We start from the raw sequence: 24,073 nt of genomic DNA, 5'->3' as shown, positions 1-24,073 counted from the left end.
TCCTGGTAAATACAATCCAGGATACCCTGAGGGATTCTGCTAAGCACAGATGTAAAGAAAAGCCCACAGAAAAAGAGGACAGGAACACATTTTTCAACATGTCTTTTCCCCTTATTCAACTGTCGAAGAGAACAAACGCATTGTCCGACGGGGATTATAAATGAGCCTCTGCCCAAAGTTAAAACTGAACTTCCGAAAATATACATGCAACCACTTTGAATTTCATCCCTCAGATATTGACAACTTTTATCCTATGGCAATGATTTACAAGACAAAAAGGTATTTTTAAAAATCATTTAAATCCACATGACAGATTATGAAATTATATACTTTGTCTTTCTAGTGAAAAGAAATGACAAAAGGACAAAGGAATCTGGCCACCAATTTATCCATGGATTTACGAACTCCCATGACAAGCTGGTGAAGAAACTCTTAAGTTCCATTTGATAAAATAACTGTAGTTTAACAATCTTATAGGAAGGCCTATGAGAACATATTCACCTACTTTTAATCAACCAAGGCTAATTAGCACACTGTAGCTTACTTCCCCATAATGCAACAGCACTTTCCCTCTCATGAAACCAGGGTTAAGATGCAACAGCTCAGAGCAACAAGTATTAGAGCAAAGTCAATGATGGACTCCTACATAATCTTTATGAGATGTAATTTCAAGAAAATGGAAATTCTTCAAGCCCTATCAGAGAATATGGATATTTTTTGGTACGTACACATTGCTTGTTTTGTCGTTTCACGGAGATAAGTAAAACATATTGCTGTCAAAAAAATCAGTTACTTTGACTGATACTCTAAGCCTTACATTGCCTAAGAACCGCTGCAGTATCTTTCTCCCTATCTGTCCCCAAAAGAACTATTATATCTACTTTTCCCTCTATAACCTGGAGCAGAATATACATAATTTTACATTGGATGATGCTAGAAGTGAAAATACTTAATTCAAGGTTAGTGTAATCTCACTAGTTAGGCTTTGAGAATGAAATATTCATTCCCTGAATCAAAACATCCATTGAAGTGTCATATGAAATCAACCTGAACCTACTTGTCAAGAGGAACAGAAGAATTATGGGGGGTACAGGGGTTGTCCTCAGGTGTCAACTGTTTAACAGCTGTAAAGATACTGGTTTACTACATGAAATGTAAACATAGCTGAGAAAACAGCCTATTGCTGCAATCTTCCCTGACAATTTCATTGCTCATGTACAATTACTATAGGCATTTCCCAATTTTCAAGCCTAGATATCATCTCATCCTCTCTCTAATGGAAAAAACAGTTGTATGCACAAGAGAATTTACAAAATGTGGTTTCTTGTGTGGCTCTCTGTGTGGATTGTGCCTTGTCAGGCAGTAAGATTGAATGGAGACTACAACCTTTCACTTCAGTGGAGGAGCCACCTGTGAGCTTTCCCTCTTCCTCCTCTCCTACACAACTGCTTATTACATGAAATTGAGTATCATTTAGACTTAACTCCTATGAAGTTAAGGTAAGATCGGACAACCTGTTCAAAAGCTTTCTGGGGATCAGTGACTGGTGACATGCAGACAACAGACACTGGCCTTGCTTCCTTGCAAAAAACCCAATCATGATGATTTACTCATGCACATCTATGTATTTTTTTCTTGCTAATCTTACCTAAAGGGTTAAAAAGGGGAACTCATGAAGAAGTCATCTGAATCTTTTTTATTCTTTCCTGACAACAAAGTATGTCCTACATGATGAAACTAATACTCAGCCACAAAAAATATATAAAACAAAAATGTTGCCTGCCGTGATAAAGAAACCATTTAAAAAATGCAACTTCCCAAGTACCATAGTTTTCCAAATAAAATCCCACATTCTACAATAATGACCTCAAGTGAGACACACTAGGAGATGGCAACATAAACTTGAGGATTATCACCCATCTGAGTCACTTACACCCTGTTTATGCCTAGTCAAGGGCTCAGTGGCCCCAGCACTATTTATAACATTTTGTCTCATCTTTCAAGGGTTTTTCCTCCTTCTATGAACAGTTTCCAGAAACCAGGGAGATTTTTGACATGCTAAAGTGACAGAATGCTACAGGTAGCCTTGTTCAGCAGCAGAATACTGAAGCAACTAACTATCAGGTCAATCAGCTTTTAAATAAGTGATCTCTCTTAATAGGAAACAGGTTCCAAACTTAGATAACACGCTAAGCTGCTAACTATTTCCCCCCCACATCCATTCTCCTCTGAGACCTACTCTCACTACAGACCTACGTTTGAAGCTTGTTTGCAAGCTATGTTTGAGACCTATGGTGCAAGACTGGTTCATGATGTCTCATGAAAGATTAGGATTAAAATCACTTTACTTTAAAACTATAGTTCTGGAACTCTGTGCTCATACAACCTCACCTACAAAGCAAATCAAGTGGATTCAGTTTCACGTTGAGAGTAATTGGATCTTTCAAACAAAACACACAAGAGAACCATGACCCAGGTAAAACACTATCACTGTCTGCCAAATTTAAATTTTAATGCTTCCCAACAAGCACCGAACACAGTAATTGTACTGAGTCTTCACTAATTGTATTGAATATCACCCAGCTGGCCTTTCCAGGAACGCAATGTAAGCAGGGATGCGAAAGAAGGAAATGAGGCTTCCTGAGTGCTATCCTATCTCCTGTCCAAAACAAATTTGGAGAGAACTACTCAATCCCTCTCACAGAATCAACAATCTTTAAACTAAGTCCACTTTCCAACTAAAATCCCTTGTATCCAGAGTTTTTAAAAGATATATTATGTTTAGATTTCCTTTAATTCCCCAGTCCTGAGGAGATACTAAAGCTTGAGTGAGATGCCTGTGGATAACAAGTGTGGAAACAACTGCAGTCATCTCATCTATGACCTACATTATCATATACATACACATATATATATTTAACCTTTAAGAACAGAACACTAAGTTTATCATATACACACAGACTTTTTTGTCTTCAAAAAAAGATTACAAATAAATCTTTCCTAAAATTCTGGCATCCATTCTACTTAGAGCACAGGTGAATCCTGCTAAATGTAAGACTGCACTCATGCCACCCTACAACACTATTTTTGTCATCCAGTTAACTATTAACCCATGATTGAGCAACTCAAAAGTTCATATATAACATGACTGCCCCCTTGTGTCAAACTAGATCACGTCCCTTTAGCAGGGGGATTTCTCAGAACATCTCTACTAGCTTGTCTTTTCTTAATATAGAAAAAAAAATTAAACTAGTTTCTTGAGTATGAAACTAGAGTTATACAGCTCTTGAAACTATGACAGAACGAAACGAAGAGTATGGATGATAAAAAGCAATTTGGAAAATAGCAACATGTATTTTCAAAGTGATACAATCCTAAATCACTGACAGGTTTATTGACAACAACAAAAATGGAAAAAGCTGCTTCCCTTTCAAAGCTATTTTCTTTACATAATCCCTTTTTTTCTTATAGGTCAGATATAAAATTAATTATATGAAATTGTATAGCAAGACTGTTAGCTAACATCACCAGGTTAGACATACAGTGTAATTCACTAGTAGCTGTGAATACAGAAGCCTACATCAACATCAGCAACACGCTATACTGCAAGGGGGAAATTCACAAAGAACATCAGAGGTCCAAGTGGGCACACAGACATACAGTATATACATTTATATTTAAAATTATTTGCTCAAACAAAACACCACCTTTGCTGAATACATTCAGTTTGCAAGTTCTGAGGGGTTCATAAGGGCTGTAATGCTTTTCTAATAAGAATTTGGTCCCATGCATAATTTACATATATTAACACATCATCCATGTGTTTGGAAACTTAGAAATTATTTCAAATGTGTTATGAAATGTTATGATCTGTTCTTTAGCACAAAGGGCCAGGATAGGTATGTGGGGTTTATGCAGGGATCAGTGAAGGCACTTATGTAGGCATCATGTGGCACCTGTGAAGCGCTAAACAGGGCTCTGGACTCAGGCTAGACAGGAGAGCATTGCCATCAAGGAAACATGGACAGATTGTGATCTTTTTTGCCTCTCCTTTTTTTTTTTTTTTTTTTTTTTTTTTAAGCCAAGAGGGTGAATGTAAGTGCAAGCCTGTTGATGATGATGGCAGATGGCAGGCAGTCAGAGCTAGACTAGATGTTTGCCTGTTTGCCATTGAGAACTAAGGAAAGAACTGGGTGTCCTTCTTCATGAATAAAGGAAATTAAAGAAAAATAAGAGAGGCCCTCTGGCCAAGGAAGATAATCATCCATAAAAAGTGAGTCAGAAGACTGAACTAGAAGTCTTCTGCCTTGAATACCCAGGCTACAATACAGCCACAGAAAATGCTTTATTTTTGCCCATTTCACACATCTATGGGTCTTTGGCAAAGCTAAACCAAAAAGCACTGTTATAAACTACCAGTCAGCTTGCCCTTTGGCCTTCAGTACTGACTTCAGCTCACAGCTCTGCCCTTCAGTTTTCCCTTGGTGCTCTCTCAAGTTTGTGGAGTCATCAGGGACTCCCCTCCTTTCTTCTAAGGAAGCAGCCATCTCTGTGTCCTACTGGCACATCCCCTGTGGGAGCACACACACTAGTTAGGAGTGAAGGTAGGGAAGATGAACAGAGAATGAATAAATAAATAATTTCCTAGCTGCAGAATGCCAATGTCTTCTCTACATAGAAGCCTGGAAGCAGGACGAAGCACTGGCATGGGGAGAAATGCTGAACCTTGGAAAAGGGGAACACTAAAGGGAAAAAGTGAAGAATTGAAACTAAGCAAATAAGAACTGAGTTGAACTGATGGAAACAAGCAGTATATTCTAAAAGATCAGCATTGTTCACAGCAGCTCCCACAGTTCTGCATCAGGAAACCTAAAGCTTTTCAACAGAAGGGTAAGAGGAAAAAATGACAAGGTTAATTTCCTGAAAGTTGCTTCTTCTGATCACACATCCACAACTGCACAGTTCCTAGAGAAGTACCAAGTACCAAGGTGTCTAGAATGAAGCACCACAAATTTAATATCCAAAAAATATGAAGCCATCAGGACAACTTTAATAATCTGAGTCTCTGAAATACATCAATGCCAACAGAATTAAAGGCATCACATTCCAAGCATTAATGTGCCTGTCGGTATCACCAAGATCAGCCAAGTTTTCTCTCATATCCTCAGCTCGTTTCCTCCCTCTGTTGCTGCTGATTTGACTGTCCTGTCTGGTCACTGGAGCTTACATCCTTCAATTACACTCTTTCCTCCTCTCTCCTTCCCCCATAGTCCATCTACTTCATCATGGCATCTCCAAGACTTCTCCCCTTCCTCTCCAACCCTCCCCCCAAAAAAAACTCATTTAGGCATTTGTAATGCTCTAGCTTTTCAGTGAGCTGACCAGAGAAAATTCAGATGGAACAAGGCTAAGCCAGTAATTAAGGTACAGCTTTCCAATGCATTTTGCTTTCCTACTGTTTCTCTTTTTCAGTCTCTGTGATAGACCTGTCACTACTGCCACATGCACTTTGAATGTTTTCTCCATCACATGTAACTCTGTATAGCTGTTTCATTTCTTTACTACATGTTTTATATACTCTGCATTCTATGCAAATGTCCTTCTTAATCAGAGAGGAACTGAACTCAAAAGTTTGCAATTCAGATGTGAATATTCCCTGATTTCAGACTCTTGGCTTGCTTTTACCCTTTCCTCCTTTTCTCTCTTCCTGTCCCCCTCCTCCCTCCCCAGCCCCCGCCTTCAGTTCCTTCTGAGAGAGGGGCACCTTGCATGCATAAAAAAAGTAATTAACAAATTACAGACTCCTGCCATCCAAATATTTCTAATAATGCATACTTCTCACAGGGAATCTGCAAACTATGACTACAGCTCCATTAGGTATGGTTTATATTAAACCGCTTTGAGAAGTTCATATCTTTAAACTGTACTTCCCTTACAAAAAGAGGGTTCCTGAATGTACTGTGTCTTAAATAGGCTATTCGTGGTAATGCTACAAGGCCTCTAGTATATATTATTTGCAAGTTCAAAATTTACAGTAAAATACCAAAAGCCTTCAGACAAAAAGAAAAAATTAAGAGCTCTAATAATCTGATCCTGCTGTTTGCAGCACACAATGACTTAAAATTATTCATGTGTTCCAATATGGAAGTGATTTAACGTAATTTAGCAAACCTGAGAGCTACATTAAGATGTAATAATGATGAATGGATGAGACACAGCACATACACACTTGCAGAAAACCTCAGAGTCCTACAGAATAAAGGAAGTACCCCTAAAGACCTGGCAGGTGCCCCCATGTGGGTGGCCGACAAAAAAAAAAAAAAAAAAAAAAAAAAAGGAAAAGACTGCAAATAGCCTTTTAAAAAAAAAAAAAGTCAAGATTCTAGAGCGCAACAAAGGGTGTGGATAAGAATGCATTCCAAATTAGTATCTGAAAATTTTACATAGACAGGACTGGGTTAGGTTTCTAAAATAAAAAGCAACGGACTGAGAACACTTCTAAATTCACTAAAGAACAAATACACTGTGGCTGCATCTCTCCATTATTTATTATCCCAGCAGCAGTTTAGGATTCAAACACCGGTACACCACTTCCCATGGACACAGTTTCTCCGCATAGGCTCTGCACACACCAGCAGCAAGTACAGTGCCAATCCTCTACGAGAAGGCACCTATGCAAATCTTTATCTTTCCTTCTAAATAAAGACATTGTTCACAAAGCCTAAACATTTTGAGGCGTTAAGTAATTAAAAGAAAAGAAGAATAACGACTAGCATTTCAACTTTTTTTGTGCATTTATTGCAGCTAGAACGTGGATGAAGTTTTATAACATCTGTTTAATGATGCATCTGACTTCTTATTTCCCCAGCATTACTTGTTCTATGGAGTAGGTAATAACAAGAACCATTAAATGCTGCACAGTTGGAAAAATAGCTAAGAGTAAAGTGTGGAAAGAGAAGAAAGGAGAAATTAATGTTTGTGCTGCTGAACCAGAATTTCTCAATATCAGTGTGATTTATTTTTTTCTAAAACCAGATAAGTACAGGAGAACAACAGCCCGTGATACAGTCTATTATTCCCAGTTTGCCCAATTTCCTTCAATACTGTGCTAAGATAGAGTATGCTTTCAAACCAAGCTTTCTGTCTCGGTCCCTTTTCAGGAGGAACAGGTACAGCATAACATCTCCAGACAGGACTCATTTTTGTTGTTTGTATGCATACTGCCAGCCGCAGCAGGACTCTAAATCCAGAGGGGTGTTTCTGGAAACCAATACATGTGGCAGCTCAGCATCCTAGGCCTTAGGTAGGACAGGAGAAGAAAAGGATGCATTTCACCTCTACAACCTCCCTATGCTCCCAACACAAAACTCTTGGACACATTCAAGAACAGAGGGAATTTGACCCTCGACTTGCAGACTTAGGTGAATAAGAAGTGCTTCATACAGAGCTCTTTCTTTGGTTTTTCAACCTAACTGTGGTGAGCTGAGCACTGCTGCCAGCTCATGGCACTAACAAAAGGAAAACTGACATCCCGCACTGTTCTGGTGGTGTCCTGCATGTCCCTCCTGTCCCTCCATCTGTGGGACAGCCCAAGAAAAGCTTCTGTTTTGTGTTAAAATCAACTTTAAAATAATGGAATGTGAGGATTTTCAAACCATTCACCACTGCCTGATGCCTGTGATGCCTGTGAAGTCCACCATACTAAACCTACAACTTGAGAAGAATTATGCTCAGTTTGAGCACTTCTGGATCCCACTCTTACTGCAGAATGCTTTTTAAAGAAGCAAGGTAGGGCTCCGCAGACATTGAACAGAGGGTAACTTGCATGGAGAAAGCCTCTATGGCAAATATGAGTATAAACTGGTTGTCCTGGCACTTAATTAGTGCTTTTCTTTACACAGTGTTAAGGAATATTGTGGTATTTTGGGGTTCTCTCATAAAATAAACATGAGGAAATAATTTTTAAATACTAGACTTGTTTCTATAATAAAATAAAAAGCTGTTTATTCACAATTTTTTTTTTGTTTGCTTTTATTAAAAAAAATAAAATTAAAAATCAGATCCCATACATATAGGGGTCAAATTTTCAGCAGCACACAGACATTGATATCCACGATCTTTCTCAAATTCTAGCCAGTGTCTAAAAAAAAAAAGCTACAAGCTACAAAGGTTCAAATGCTTTCCAGAGTAATAGCTGCACTACAGGGGGAAAAAAATCATGAGGATAATCCAAATAAGTTTTACTGCTTGTACATTAAAGGTTTCACCAAAATGAACTTACTGTCAGACATAGACAAAAAAGTAATTTCCAAATGTGAGATGATCTCACCAGATACAGCTCTCTGTTTGCTGCCCTTCATATTCCTGCATGTAAACTAAACTTTGGTAGTGACTGCAAAACATTTTTGGCATCCCCTGATCTCTTCCATTCATACACAGCCTGTATTATGGATCTAGCCTGTCTGAAAGTGCCATCCCTCAAAAATACCCTGCACCTACAACACGCAGCATGACAACCTCATGTAAACCAGGAATCACATAATGAGTGTTGTTTCTGCTGTGCTCTGCTCACTTCATCAGCTTTTTGCAGGACATTGCCTCACACTGAACATCCTCTGCCTTTATTTTCAAGGCTCTAATTCATATGGGCTCAAAATTCCTGAAAAAAAAGTCCCTGGGATCCCCACCACTCCCACTAACTCCCCTTTTTAGGAACAGTGACATTCCTGTACCAATGACACTTGGCTGCACAGGACTTGATTGTGGAGCAGGCCCATGACCAAAAGAACATGAAGACAGAACAACAACAACAGTTACCACTTTCTGATCCATCTGCGTTTTGACATTCTATTTATGCATTTTCCATGTGGAGAAAAAGGGGAAAAAAATGAACACTGATATATCGGTTTTCCTTGTGAAAGGCAGACATAGAGGAGTAACCGGACATAGCGATGACTACCTTCTGTATTTACTTTTATCCCAAGAGGCATTCACTCAGTAACCACAGAAATGGGTGTGATACAGGAACCTTAGAAAAACACAGACCAAAACACAACCATGAGCAACAGCTCAGGTGGCCAGCTTTGGTTTGCCAGCAGGCTGACAACTACTGTAAGGTATTTAAGGTATTTTGTCTGCCACACAATGAAAATGCTTTAGCTTTTCCTAGTTTAACTTCCTGCAGTGAGTAAAACCAAACATACAGTTCTACACGTGGGAATGACAGAAAGTCCCAAGACACTCAGTGAAATCACATCTATTTCCAGTCCTTGCAGTCAGATGAGGAAAGTAAATTTCAGTCAACAGCTCCATGACCTCCCATGGGCTCTCTGTCCAGGGCAAGTGCCCAAGGCCACACACACTGCACTTCATGCATCCAGCATCTGAGGTGATGCATAGAGCTCCCCACTTTACAGCTCCACCTTGAATTTGGCAAATGTCTCAAACAAAACCTTCCATTGCAGTGAGAAAACATTTTCCAGCAAAGCTTTGCTACATCAGTAGGGTGTTAAGTGTACTTCACCGTGTTAACTTTGGGGAAAAAAAATCATCACTAGTGATCAGAAACAGCAGCTGCAGATGAAACTCTTTAATGTGTCAATGCTGTAAACGGATTTCCAGAGAAGTACAGCAAGAGGAAAACACCACATTATGCTGAAATGAGTCGTGGTCATACTGGCAGCAGCATTTACTTGTGAAAAAACCTGCAGCTGCAATACTTATCTTTGTAAAACACTATGGAATTAAGTTAATAGAAAAAAATCACCTTGTTTTGATATGTTCAAGCAATTTTCAGATCAGTTTTACCCTTAGAATGTACAGCATGCAATTTCCTGAACAATTATAGTATTACATCAGGTAAACTATCCCATTTACATCTTTTGCAATTGTTTCCCTGTGCGTTAATACTGTTACAAAAAGGTATTTTCCTTCAGTATTGCTGTCCTGTTGAATGTGCCATGCCTGGATTTGATAGTTGATCCTGCAATTAGATGATCAGGTCAAAAATACATTAGACAAACTATTTGCTTGTTACGCTGTGTTGGTTTCCAGCTTTGTCTGCCACAAGCACACACACAGATGTCTATAACTACACTCATCCACAGCCATCATTTCACTAATGAAAATAAATATTTACAAATGCTAATATTTTGACCAATATTAGAATTATAATTTTGCTAAAAATGCTCTTTTACTAGTTTGTACCTGCACATGGAATAAGTCTCAGTGGACAACTATGTCTCTTGGTCGGCACACACCGATCTGGATGGGCATTCCTACAACCTTGTACCGATATCAAATTGATTCTTGCTGGAGAGCTGTGATGCCAAATCCAGGTATGTTTCCTACACTGATTTAGCGTAGTATATACAGCATGTGTGGGCATAACGCTGCCCACAGATTTTGAAGTATGCTAATTTAACTGCTATTTAAAAGTATTAAATTTTACAACTTCATGATGCCTATTTTGTTACCACATTAGTAGAAAACTATTATTTGTCATACAAATAATAAAACATCAAACAAAATTTCTATCCCATATATTGGATAAAATAACACCCACCAAAAGAAGCACTTCTATTATAAACTACTCAAGTTATTAACTTCTTTTGGTGTATCCACCACATATAAACAAAAAGTAAAGCTATCCTCCATCCTCTTAACAGAAAGAATATGTTTATTTATGTTTTGAATTTTAATTCTGGAGTTAACTTCAGATGACAATAAATTTAATTTTTTAAAATGCTAGATAAAAGCGGGACATTTTTATTGTCTCCCTCCCTCCAAAAAAAAAAAAAGGTTTTGATATATTCTGCATGGTGTCCAAATTAAACAATGATAAAAGTAAGTGGGGAGCTGTTTGTTGTTTTTACAGCATAGGAGCCCTGTACTTCTGAATCACTAAGCAGCTGGAGTCTGGTTTAATTACTTAACATCAATCAAGATGTAAACCAGCACTTGGAGACCAAGGAATGCAACGTTTATCTGCAACACAAAAGAAATAGCTAAGCTATCTTAGCTTCTGCCTAGACAGTTTGTACACTACGAAAAGTCAACACTACTTTTACACTATGTCAGTAACATAAAATAGCCAAATAGTAATTTTACACTGTACTTGAATACATCAGTGACAATTAGTAGTAAGGAAGAAAAGATCATGAGAATATTATTTCATAAAGGCTTGTAACCTCTAACACAGAACATATTTGTCCAGTACTACCTTCGAGCAAGTAGCAGCACTTCACTCTCCAATAAATAAACAGAAAGTTAAAATAAAATGAGATATTAAATTGCAAACTCTAGGTTCCTGCCTGAATTTTTCACCTGTTCACTCTCTAAGCTTGTGAAATACAATTCTTTTATTGTGTTTTTGCTAATATTAAGAACACAGCACAGCAACGATGCATTCAACTCAATGGAGCGCTGCAGCCTGTCTTGTACAAGATCAAAGGAGATGATCTAATTATCCCTTCTGATCTTCAGATCTATAGATGTAAACTACAGACTCTATCTAATCTATGAAAAAGCAACCACCCACCACAGTACACAAGAACTTCTCCCTAGACATAAAAGAAACAAGTAACCACATGGGACAGATGTTAGCCACATTACTTATTGCACTGTCGGAAGCAGCTGAGTTACTACAGTGCTGAGGGTGAAATGAGACACCATGAAGAGCTGCCCAAGTCTTCAGCACATCTCAGGCAATCCATCTATAAAAATGAAGATTATAAATAACTGCCCGTGTCATGGAAGACTCCATCAGTCAACATTAGCCCACTCTGTAGCGGACATTGGATGCAGAGCACAGAAACTGTTCATGTGCTGGGATCCTACCTATCAGATATTATACAAACACAGAACAAAATCGGTCCCCAACTCGGATCTTCCAATCCAGGCATAGGATGACAGATTAAATATATACAGATTTTGAATCAAGGCAGCTGCACAAGAAAACGCAAAACACTGGTACTATTAGCTCATTGCTACAGTGGGAATGCCATAGCTATTTTGGCAGCACTCCGTAAGCCAGAAATAAAATTCTTATAAAGTATGACAAATATACTAAAATACCCATTTGCCTTTCAACATTTAAGAGACAGGTTTGCTAAAGTCCTGCTCTACTACAACCACCTAGCTCTTGAGCTGCAGACAAGCTTTGCAGCCCCCTAAAACTGGGACTACCTAGCAAACTAATGATTTCTTAACTTAAATCAGAAATGCTTTGAGTCCTTTTTGATGACTATACTGTGTTGATCATTGCTTACTTAAGGGATTAGCCATATTCAGGACTGGATTGCCACAGCTCTTTTCCCCTCCCACACAATCTGCAATAAGAACCCAGAATGGGATGATGACACCGAAGCCATTAGAGTGTCTCATTTACCACTATTCTGGGGTTTCCTTCTGAAAGAGGGACTTTTCTGATTGCTTGTTAAACCAGCTTTAGGGACAATTTATATTCTCAAGTGGCTCAAAGCAGGTGAATAGATGAGAAAAATCAGATTCTTAATATGTCCAGAGTTCTAGGCTTGATTTCTATGACCAAGTTTATGGCCAATTTATAATAAAAGCACAGGATGTAATGATGCTTTTCCATAGCAAAGGGAATAACAAAGGGAAACAGTCCTCCTCCTTTTTAGGAAATTATTAAATCAGCAGAGATTGCAAGCAGCATTTCTAAGGGAGTTTCACTACATACTGAAATGTGCTGAATGAATAAGGGATGCTGCCAAGCATACAGCAAGCACCGAAGACTTTCCTGTTCCAAGTTAAGTGACTGGGATAACAACACATATCAGTAATCAGAGATGTTTGAACATTAAGCTCTGGTCTCAACTCAAGCATGTTCTTACACACAAGTTGCTATCACTGCTATTCTTGCCCTGCCATTAATGATAACATGGCCCCCATGCAAATCATGGTTTAAATATTGTTAGCAGCATTTCAGAGAGAATTCTTGTGACAGCAGAAGTCAGCCATTACATCTGCCCACTCGAGAGTGAAAAAAAAATATTTGCTCAGACTTCAGAGGGTCATTTTGGAATAGAAGAGGAAGATAAAAGCAGGAATCTTTTACAATATGAGCTAGCAAATCAAAGCAAATAGGGATTCCACTCACTGATAATCTGACAGAAAAACAGACAGTTATAAAATACATTCAGCACTTTGTTCTAGGCAACGTGGTTAAATCTCATGCCAACAGATTACACGCTGATAATTAAAACACAGAACACATAATAAAAATCTTAAAGAAGAGAGAAAGAAAATATTATTTCCAAGAAAAGGCAGTGGTAACTGCAGCACCATGGACACTGCACTCAGTGTTTACCAGCACATTCCATTTTGACTATTGCAATTGTATTTCAAAGTGTCCAAAAGAATTCATTTCAGTCATTCAGAAAGATCCATCTGTTATCATTTCCTCTTAATCTGGAGATTATTAAAAAGAACTAGATTTGTTTGATTAATTAGTCCATCTATCATGCTGTTTAACAAAGAAGGATTTATTTTTAAAGACACCTCCACCATTGGAGCCTGCTCTTTACTCCTAATACTATGCCTAAAAGGCTCTCTACCACACCTGAGATGCTGATGGAGATAGTACAGAAGATAAAGCTGATGTCATGACACAGAATTTTTCCATGCTGGAAATACACTTAACCACATAAAGTGCTTTTTGTTTTTAATCTAATGCTTTATTTTAGTGTTAGCCTACTGGATTAAATCTAAGATCACAGCAGTATGCCATTACAAGAAAGCCTCCACTGAAAAATTATTTTATCTGTATACTGACAAATTTTCATCACCCCCCAAAAAAATAGATCTATGAACCACATAGGGAAGACTCATTAAAACATCAAGAATTATTGTTACTTTGGCCATATAGGCAATAACAGGATCTCAAATGTGCAATACTAGCAGCCACTTTCACTGAGAAATACAATTCCTGAAGCCAGCTGGATCCACTGTAACTCTTACCAAAAAAATTAAAAATCGAGAGAAAGATATATATGAAGTAATACCATATTCATAATTTAAAGATCAATAATTTTGCCAGCAATTTGCATAGTTAGAGAGTATATTGGTTTACATAGTCTTATGACAGCGAGTATTCATTTGGTCTGGTGCTCCAGGGGACAGAACTAGGTTTGGGTTGTTCAAGGGGTCCCACCAGTTTCTTTAAACTTTGTGAAAAATCAAGCTACTTTATGTATTAAAAAAAATTAAATACAGTATCCAGAGATGACCTTTGATTTACATTTCAATTTCTGCAGTAAATTTACAATACATTATAGTATTTCCCTAAAAGATTACTCTTATTTAGAAGCTGAAAGAAATATAAAACATTTATACATCAGAAATGATTAAACAAACCACTGTCTAATGAGCTGCTGAACTCCAAAAATAGGAAACTATAGAAATAACAGGCATCAGCTTATTTTTTTATTCGGTAGCATTTCTAGAAGATTCACACAGAATGCATAGCTCTTTTTAAACTTCTTTAAAGAGGTGAGTAATATTCACATAAAGATATATTAGATTGAGAGTTCTTCATTGCTTTCTTCTCTTCCTTTTTCAGCTCAATTCCACCCGCTTCTCCCTCTCCCTCCCATTTGTTTCCCTAGAAGTTTGGTCAATTTCTTTTTGCTACTTCAGCTAATGCCAATTGTAATGTTAAAAAAGGTGCTGAAATGAAACAATTATACAAACACATGGAAAGAACCCTTGGTAGCTGCAGCTCAGCTACAAGTAGCATCGATTTTCCCCTACTTTAAAATGCAAATAGAACAAAAGACCCAATGAAGTGAAACAGGGAACGTGAAGCAATATGGGAATGCGCTGATTAGAGAGAGAGAAAACAGTGAGAAGTCCAAACGAGAGGTGTGCTATTGCTACAGTCTAGTTTCCTATTTCACTTTTACAACAGAACAGATCACAACCATTAAGACTCGGCTTTTCGGTGGTTTGTTTATCTCAAACAACACATTGTGTACTGCACTCTTCAAACTGTTACAGGTCATTTTATAGGTGAGATCCATAGTAGCTAATTACACAGATTGCTCTGCTTGAATCTGCATCTTCTGCTTATTAGACTTCTCACATAGAAGGAAAAGTGTGGTCACGCTTCCACACACTGCCATCTTATTCTATATTTCTGCACACATCTTCTGGAAATCTGTCTTTTTTTCTCTGGCATTTTCATCACTTTCCTGTTTGAACATCACATCTCAAAGTATTCTATTATTAATTTTGTTTCCTCACAGTGGTAATGGCAAATGATTAACTGGTACAGTAATCTTTCCACATGAAAGATTCCCATTTCAAATTCCACAGAAATACTACATTTATTTATTTCAAAACATATTTAACATACAGCCAGGAGTATGTCCTGCAAAAAAACCCCACACCTGCACTTTTATTATTAGACACAAGACCAGTCTTATTAAATTCAGTAGGAATATGCACCTACATTTATAAAAAGAGAATAATTTTCATGTAAACAAGCAGGGCACTGAAACTCAACGACCTAATGCAACCGAGGAAATAAACTCAACCTCTTTTTTTGTTTTTACACAACAACGATGCCAAGTGTTTGCCTGTCAGTAACAGCAGGTACCCCACACTTTTGACAGATTTACATGTCAAAAGGAGATATTTTTCATACTGTCAACTAAAAGTCACTTTCCAGTTGTATGTCTCCAGTTAACAGTGTAATACTTATGCATTTATGACATTCAAAAGTTAAAGTTTATTCTGGAGTCACCTTTCTGCGGTTTATGAATAACCTAATTCATACATTCCAATACATATATAATTGACCAGGAAATAGTTCTATGAATCTCAAATGCAAGCATCCTCAGGTCAAGAGTTTTATATTATGCTTCTGCTTCTGAAACTGTCTTCATGCTTCTGTTCTGATAGAGCACGAATTGCTTTTAAGACCTAAAACTAGACACATTTGCACTTAATTTGACTTTTCTGTACTAATTTGTTTTCATGGTTGGTGATGTATTTTTGTTAAGCGCTTGGGATTAGATTTGCATATGGTTGCTTATTTCCTTATCAATAAATCTGGAGCGATTATTCTGTATATATGATGGCTTTAAGGAAATAAAATGCTTCACAACCAGAGACATCAGAACAAAATAATTCATCCTTCATTATCTCAGGCACAGCATAACTTTAAAGCCTGAATTAAAAACACACATGAACACAGATCTAAAATGACTAACCTCTTTTATTACACAGAAAATAAGTATGTGGCTTTGCACACAGAGATATGTCTATTGCACAATTCTAAATTTGATCCTTAATTCTATGCCCACATGTCTAATGCAGGTCCCACTGACACGTGTAACCAGCTCATAAACATTTGTTTCCTAGGACTTTAAAATGGAAAATAAAAAAGAAGGATTTGTCTAAATAATTCATGGAAATTGACTGCTTTTCAGCATCCAGCAACAAAGGTACACAGTGAAATGCAGCACAGCAGCTTGCTTCTCAGTCGCCTCAGGCGCAAGCAGAATATGCAACCCCACAGTAAAACAAACATTAGAATATTTTTCATTTCAAAATATTTGGGAATATCTGTTACCTGAATGCCAATACTCCAACTGGCATTACAAAACAGGATTTTCACTAACTTTTTGCCAAACCGTTATATCTATAGGCTGATCTAGCATTGTTTCAGGCCTTTTAACTAATTGCTAACAAAGTAAATGCACTTCAAAATAAACAGTTCTCAGGCTCTACATTTGGGCACCCAGGCTTCAAAGAGACTCTTTCCAAATAGTATTTTATCCAGTTTTTCATTTAATCCAATTTATCCAGTTTTGAATCTAAAACCAAACTCTCAAAGAAACAATGACTTCCATTTTCCCCTACCAGAGACTCAACTGAAGCCATATACAGGGACATGTATTATAGCACCCATCACTCATGACCTAGAGTAATCTAGGGAGATTTCAACAAAGGTTACAACCAAAATTAGGGAAGTAAATCATAGAATCATAGAATCATCCAGGTTGGAAGAGACCCTTGGGGTCATCGAGTCCAACCATCTACCCTACACTACAAAGTTCTCCCCTATACCATATCCCCCAACACCACATCTAAACGTCTCTTAAACACATCCAGGGATGGTGACTCAACCACCTCCCTGGGCAGCCTATTCCAATGCCCGACCACTCTTTCTGTGAAAAATTCTTTCCTAATGTTCAGTCTAAACCTACCCTGTTGGAGCTTGAAGCCATTCCCTCTCGTTCTGTCAGAATTAATTACCTGTGCGAAGAGACCAGCACCAACCTCTCGACAGTGTCCTTTCAAGTAGTTGTAGAGAGTGATGAGGTCTCCCCTCAGCCTCCTCTTCCTCATACTAAACAGTCCCAGCTCCTTCAACCGCTCTTCATAAGATTTATTCTCCAGGCCCTTCACCAGCTTCGTTGCCCTCCTCTGCACTCGCTCCAGCACCTCGATATCTCTCTTGTATTGAGGTGCCCAAAACTGGACACAATACTCGAGGTGTGGCCTCACCAGTGCTGAGTACAGGGGCACAATCACCTCCCTACTTCTGCTGGTCACGCTATTTCTAATACAAGCCAGGATGCCGTTGGCTTTCTTGGCCACCTGGGCACACTGCCGGCTCATATTCAGCCGCTTGTCAATTAGAACCCCAAATGAGAAATGTATAAGTTAAATGAGAAAGTATAAGTTACTAAAAGATTAAGGTGTGAATTTGGTAAGGTTCTTCAGTTGATACACATTACCTATATGCTAAGGTCTCCCGCAAGTAATTAATAGAAAAAAATCTCAGATGTTACACAAGTTTGACTTAAAAGTGAATGAGCACCTTATTATCGGAAATTTATCAATGAAGGTGACAATGAGAAATAACTAAATCATTCCCAGATCCAAAAAGGATAATGAAAACTCCTAGCACCAAAGCTTATTTATCTTAAAGAAAGCCTGCAATATTTTGATAAATTAAAGTTTAAAAAAAGCTACACAAAGGAAACTTCTAGATCTGGTTTTGCTGCTCCGTTGTTCTTGTCTAAGGCTTGAGGAAATTTATTACTTCCTCCTCCTGCTTGCACTACTAAGAAATCTTCCCGAATGTAAGTCTCCTAAATCCTCTGTCTACAACTACATGTACATATAGGTGCTTCAACTGAAAAGGCAAGTCCTTTTGTTTGGGGGCAGGGAAGACTCCCCACAAACCTACTTTTTTTTTTTTTTTTTTAAAAAAAAGCAGCCTGTCTTCAGTGGCTATAAAAAGTACTTTCATGCTTCTTTGCCACTCATGTTGTATAGGAAGAAGGCCTGAAGATAGGTAGCACGAATTTCTGCAGGTTTTGTACCTCAGAAATATAAGTATGCCAAGAATTTTCATCTATGGTTTCATTGCAGAAATCCTCAGATTTCTAGGAATAGGAAGGGAAAAATTTGTCTCATTCCTCTGCTAGAGGACATACTGTCAACACTTCTACTATGGTAAATAATAAGGATTTGACAGCATTTGGAGTTCCAATTAAACAATGGCAGAAGAATTTTTTTTTTTAAAGCATTTGAATAAAAATCTTTTGCAATTCTCAATTTTTTTAGAATAATCTGAGAACTTGGAGATAACATTTTAGCATAAAAGACATGGAAAATCTTCTTTTTAAAAGGAAAGAATTAAAACAAAAAGAAAAATACAGGCCTATTTCAAATCATTTTTTATATATCACAAAGAAGTAATAAAGATCAAACCAGATCTTTTCTTCCAATGAAAATCATCAGTTGACTGTTAAAGAAGGTGCTGCTGAAATGGAAAGGCTGGTATTTCGTAAGTAGTATTTCAAGATTTACACTTTACAGCTATTCCACTAGAAAATGGTTGAGGGAGTGATATAATTTTCAACAGGCAAGTACTCCCACACATTGTCTCCATGTGAAAATCTTGAGGCTATCAACCACCAGCTGCTCAGAGACATTTGCTAAAACCTAAAACCTTGTGTCACAGCCAAGTGAACTTTTCCTTAGGTCAACACAAAGATTTACTGGCACTCAGAACAGTATACACCAACTTGAAGGTAAAAAGAGTTTGACGCAAATATCTGAGATAGCCCTATCAGCTCCATATTTCAGCTCCTCCCACCTGAACTGACTTCTCTTGTCTAAGTCAACTAACACACAATTCAATAGCCTTGACTTACTGTGAGATGTGAGTTATTGGGGTCAACAGTGTTTCACCCTCCAGGTCAAGCTCATCTGCAAAGCTGTTGGTCCTGATGAAGGGTCCTGTGTTCACATCTAAAAACGTCGGGCTTTTTTTCACTGTGAGGAAACATGCAGGTAACAGTTAAAGCAATAGCATTCAGCTTTTTCAAGAAAGGTCTAACACTCATTTGGATCTCAGAAATTTTAACAGAATATTGAGAACAGAAGTTGCTACAAAAGATTGCATATACAGAAGAGTTCAGGAAAAGTAAAACTTTATTTCCTCTTCTACCCAAAGAATTTAAACTTCTGCTGAACACTTAAAGCTAGTATTCTTTTTTTTTTTTGTTCATACTCCTCATATATTAGAATACAGAGTACCTATATCACAGGCAGCTTCATAAAACTTACTGTATAATACTCAGCCATACCATGGACCACAGCTCTACAGCAACAGTGCATTTAATTACAAGATCAGTTCCTTTTTATATCATCTCTACTTTGTGTTTTAGTTTATAATACCAGTTTCTGGGGTGTAATTACTGACTAAGACCAAGAAAGCAGGCCTAGATCAACAAAGGAGCCTAGGCATTTCCATAGTGAGCAATCAGCTCTTGTCAAGCACTGTCTGAGCCTCATCTTTGAGCCCAGACACAAGACAGGTAGTAAGATATTCAGTTCATCCAAGATGAGGTCCTCAGTGGGAAGATCATTTCACAGAATTTCAGATACTGAAAGGTTTTAGTCGCAAAGTTACTTGTTAACCAAAACTTTCATACATTAGGTAGAGTATTACAGATTTCAGTTTTAAACTAAGGCTCCTAAATTCTGCCAGACTCTAACATTAAGAACTCTAAATGCTTTTTCTAGCATGGTCCTAACATTGTTAGAGAAGCCACAACATTTGCATATTAATAAAACCACTGTTGTATTTATACATTACTGTAAATTAATCTTATAGAAAATAAAAACAAGTGAAATACTGTAGAAGTCATAGCTAGATTGTGGCACCACCATAGAAATCTTTGTGCAACTGGCTGGATCATTCAATAAAATAATTATAATGTTGTAATTTATGAAGTTTCTACTGTATGAAAGAAAATACTTTATAATACAACAGTAAATAATGCCCTGCCAAAATGCAATGAGAGCTAAAGGAATACAGCAGAAATAGTTAACTTAAATGTAGCTGAAATTTAATGAGAATAGAAGTGGGTATATCAGGAAACATTTTATTTTAAAATGCAATCATTTTACTTAAGTAAGTAGATATCTTCATATGGCAGAAATTGATTTGAACTTTTACAAATAACCAGAGGAGAAAATGTTATTATATCATCAGGCACATGGTCATTCAAAATTACAATGGGAAAGTCTGTTCTCCAGAAGTTATAACAGGAGAGGAAGACCAAATTGTATTTTAAAGATAAATTAAGAGCGTGAGCCACTTGCACTTAAAAATGGAAATTCTCCAGTAAGTTTTAACAAGTGTTAGCTTCCTGTTTTTGCTTTTAGTATCATCTTATTTAATCACTTTGCTTTAACCATCATCAAAGATAGCGGCTTATATTAAGCAAAATAATTCAGATCTGCAGCAAAAGGTCTTTATATAGAGTCCTTTTGGCTTTCACTAAATTAATTTTCACTGTTTTCATTTCTACAAAATATATATGAAACCTTCCCAGTTTCTAGGAAAGGAGGACTCAGCGTTTTTAGCTTTCCTGATGACAAGTGATAAAACTGCTAAACCTAAAGCCATGTGAAGTGTTTGCTGAACACTCACTAAACTGTGCTTATGAGATACAATACAACACAGTACGCAAGTGGATTTGCAGAAACAACTATTCTTGGATCATTCAGTTATTGCTTTTCAGTTTCCCTGGAAGGGGAGAGGAGTGACACAATGAAAAAGGAACAAGTCATCAAGATTGTACCTCAGCCTATTTGAAACTGCTGTTATCTGAGAATACAGGAGCGAGAAGCTGCTTAATATGAGGCAAACATGGTATCCCACTCCCTCTTTTAATTTTAAAATTTTTTAAGAAGATCATAACCAAGATCAGACTGTTCTGGTGAACAGTGCAGCCCTCTGCTCTTTATGCTTTCATTCTTAAATGTACATTCCTGCTTCCAACGCAAAGGAGGAACCACTCCAAAACACTACTGTGCAACCTGCTTGCACAGAGAGAGGAGGGAATTCCAAGGAAGCACATAGTATTAATGACAGCTTTCCTGCCACAGAGAGCCTTGAAACAAGGTTCAAGCAGAGCACCAGGGAGCATATGCTGCCACAGCATATTTTTTTTATTTCTAAAGATAAATTCATAGCCATTCGACTTTGGAGGAGTCTTTCTCACAAAGCAGTGTTAAAAAAAAAAGTATGTTAAAAAAAAAGACAAAATTTCTAATACGTAGGCTAAAGGAAAAAAAAAAGGAAGCTTTAAAAACTCATTTTCAATGGGTAATAACGAGTAAAAAGAAACAGGAAGCAGATATAGCAAGGGATATTTACGATAATTCAGGGGTCTCCAAGCTCATTGCAAAGGGGTTGTACTAGATGATCTTTAAAGGCTCCTTCCAACCCAAACTATTCTATGATTCTATGAACTTTCCATTGAGGATTATAATCACACTAGCAAGAAATTACTGATGGGTTTTCTATATTACCAACTCAACAATTTTCTATTCAACACAACATGTATGCCGATGCTTTCCTGGTAGTGAAGTATTTGACTAGCAAGACAGAAAATATTTTACACTTCCTCTTTTGCAAGCACAGGCAAAAAAATTAAAACACTTTAAAGCATTTTGCATGGAAAAATCTGAGTTTTAATTAACACATTTAGAAAATACCTGTTCTGCAGAAAATTTCTTTTTTTAAAATTTAAACATTTGCAATTTACAATCTGAAAACCTTTCCAAACTCAAAATTCTTCTGACATGCCTATGCTTTCTTTAAAAACCAGCACTATAATTTTCTGTGCCACAGCAGGCAACTCCAGACAGAGCATTGCAAAGATTTAGTAATTAACAAAGGTGATGGAGCAATGAAATATTATGAGCTTTACCTGGAGAGGAAGGAGCGCTGGAAGACTGCTGGTCTGTGGAAAAGGATGGCCAGGAGCGCTGACAATCTGAGTCAGAGTAAAGGTGGACATAAAACAAAGAGAGATAGAAGGGGGGGGGAGAGAAAAAGAAGCAAAAAAAAGCTCCAGACAAGCAGCTGAGGAGATGCAGACATACCTAAAATACAGTATGTCCTACCTGATGTCTTTTAAACCAACATAAAAAACTACTGTGGAAAAGAATTTCTATGGAACACTGTATGCATTACATGTTAGCGGAATATTAAACCACCACTAGGGGAGGCATCGCATCTCTTCAAACCCATTCTTCATGATAGTGTCACCTGCTGCAAGATATTCCTCCCTACATGCCAGTCCCGTTTTAAGGAAAGTAACCTATACGTTTGCCTTTTCCTTCCTGACTTTAGGGTTTCCCCAAGTGTTTCCCTTTCCAAAGCATACAACCTCATATGGGTCAGACCCCTCTTGCTGTGGTTCATACCATTCAGGGCGTAGGTAGCTCCTGGTCAGATGTTAGTGCTGGCAGGTAGACAGACCAGTACTGCCACCCATATTTGAAGCTGCCCGACACATCCCATAAAAAGGATTTGAAGCTTCCCACTTCAACCATTTAAGCCAAGTGTCTGCCTCAAGCTGAATTTCGTGGGGAAAAATTTCAGGCAAGAAAGGTGTCAATGAGGAGAAAGAGGCTCAGCAAACGTTTATGCTATGTTTAGTTCTTTTGAATAGCATTATCCTCTTAATAATTAATTAGGAAATGCCTGTAGACTCACACACTGAGACAGAGTGATGTTTTTCAGAAGTGTTGCCTTTCTTTTACACAAAGAGAAAAAAATTCCATATATAAATGCATTTGAGTTTAAAAAAATCTGAAAAAAATCCTCATTTTACATGTGTTCTCCAGCCACAGCTCTTGGGTCTTTCCTGAACTGATGATGCCAGGAGAACAGAGGAGGGGAGAAAAGTAGGTGGAAATCTCTGGCTGCACAAGGATACTGGCAGGGAAGCCAGTTGGAGGATCCAGGAGTGCAAGGACTTGAATATTAGTAGGCAGCCCAAAGAGAGAACCAGAATTTACTGAACATAAGAAAGCAGCATATGGATATGTGACTAGAGGCTTTCTGAAGACCAAATTAAAGCTGAATGAGCATCCTTTTTCCTTGTACTTCCTAATTTCTTGTTTCTGAGCTTTTGAGTTGGCAGCTTCAGTTTTCTGTATAGGTAATCTTATACACAGTAAGTACAAATACACTCTCTCCTCTTATTTCTTTGAGTCACTGTGAGAAGAGTGTTAGGTAACCTCTCATGTTCACTGAGCTCACGCTGCCTGGCTAAGAAACAGAAACAGAATCCATGGTAGCTGGCAAAGGTCCTCTGATTTTTCCCCAAGATGATGGAACTTCTTATTCATATAAAACAGGTGATTTCATGGCTCTTGCTGCTCTCCTGAGCTTGTTCCACCATGCTCACCCCCAGCAGAGATGCACTGCTTGGGATACAGTTTGTTTTCTGCTATCTTACCACCTTATTTGCACCTGTGTTCCATGTGGGTTCAGAGGATAAACTGAACATTGCATTGTCAGACAATTTAATCCAAGCCTGAGCACCCTTGCACTCGATTACTGAAAAGAAGCCTCTATTGCCTTCAGTGGACACAGGGCAGGCAACTTACAGGTGGCTCCCAGCACTCTCACTAAATCACAGTTTTTTTGCCCAGACCTAGCTCTAATCCTAGAGCCTTTGGGGAACACTCAATTGTTAAGAAAGTGCCTAAGCAAGCACAT

At 37.8% G+C, this 24,073-nt stretch overlaps 1 protein-coding gene across 2 annotated transcripts in view; it reads right to left on the bottom strand.

Moving 5' to 3' along the window:
* KCNQ1 (potassium voltage-gated channel subfamily Q member 1) overlaps positions 1 to 24,073 on the bottom strand; it is a 360,582-nt gene that overhangs the window by 218,313 nt on the left and 118,196 nt on the right. The window contains exons 12-13 of one of the 2 annotated variants that reach the window (XM_074148536.1): positions 22,272 to 22,337; positions 19,200 to 19,320 (exon numbers count right to left, since the gene is read on the bottom strand). In XM_074148536.1, the coding sequence (XP_074004637.1) occupies positions 19,200 to 19,320; positions 22,272 to 22,337 (187 nt within the window). The remainder of the gene's footprint in view (positions 1 to 19,199; positions 19,321 to 22,271; positions 22,338 to 24,073) is intronic. The other variant, XM_074148537.1, reaches the window with a different exon arrangement.

Source organism: Numenius arquata, chromosome 6, assembly GCF_964106895.1.
Source record: "Numenius arquata chromosome 6, bNumArq3.hap1.1, whole genome shotgun sequence".
Classification (NCBI taxonomy): Eukaryota; Metazoa; Chordata; class Aves; order Charadriiformes; family Scolopacidae; genus Numenius; species Numenius arquata.
The sequence above is the reverse complement of the archived record's forward strand: the minus strand, read 5'-3'. Positions and strand labels throughout refer to the sequence as shown.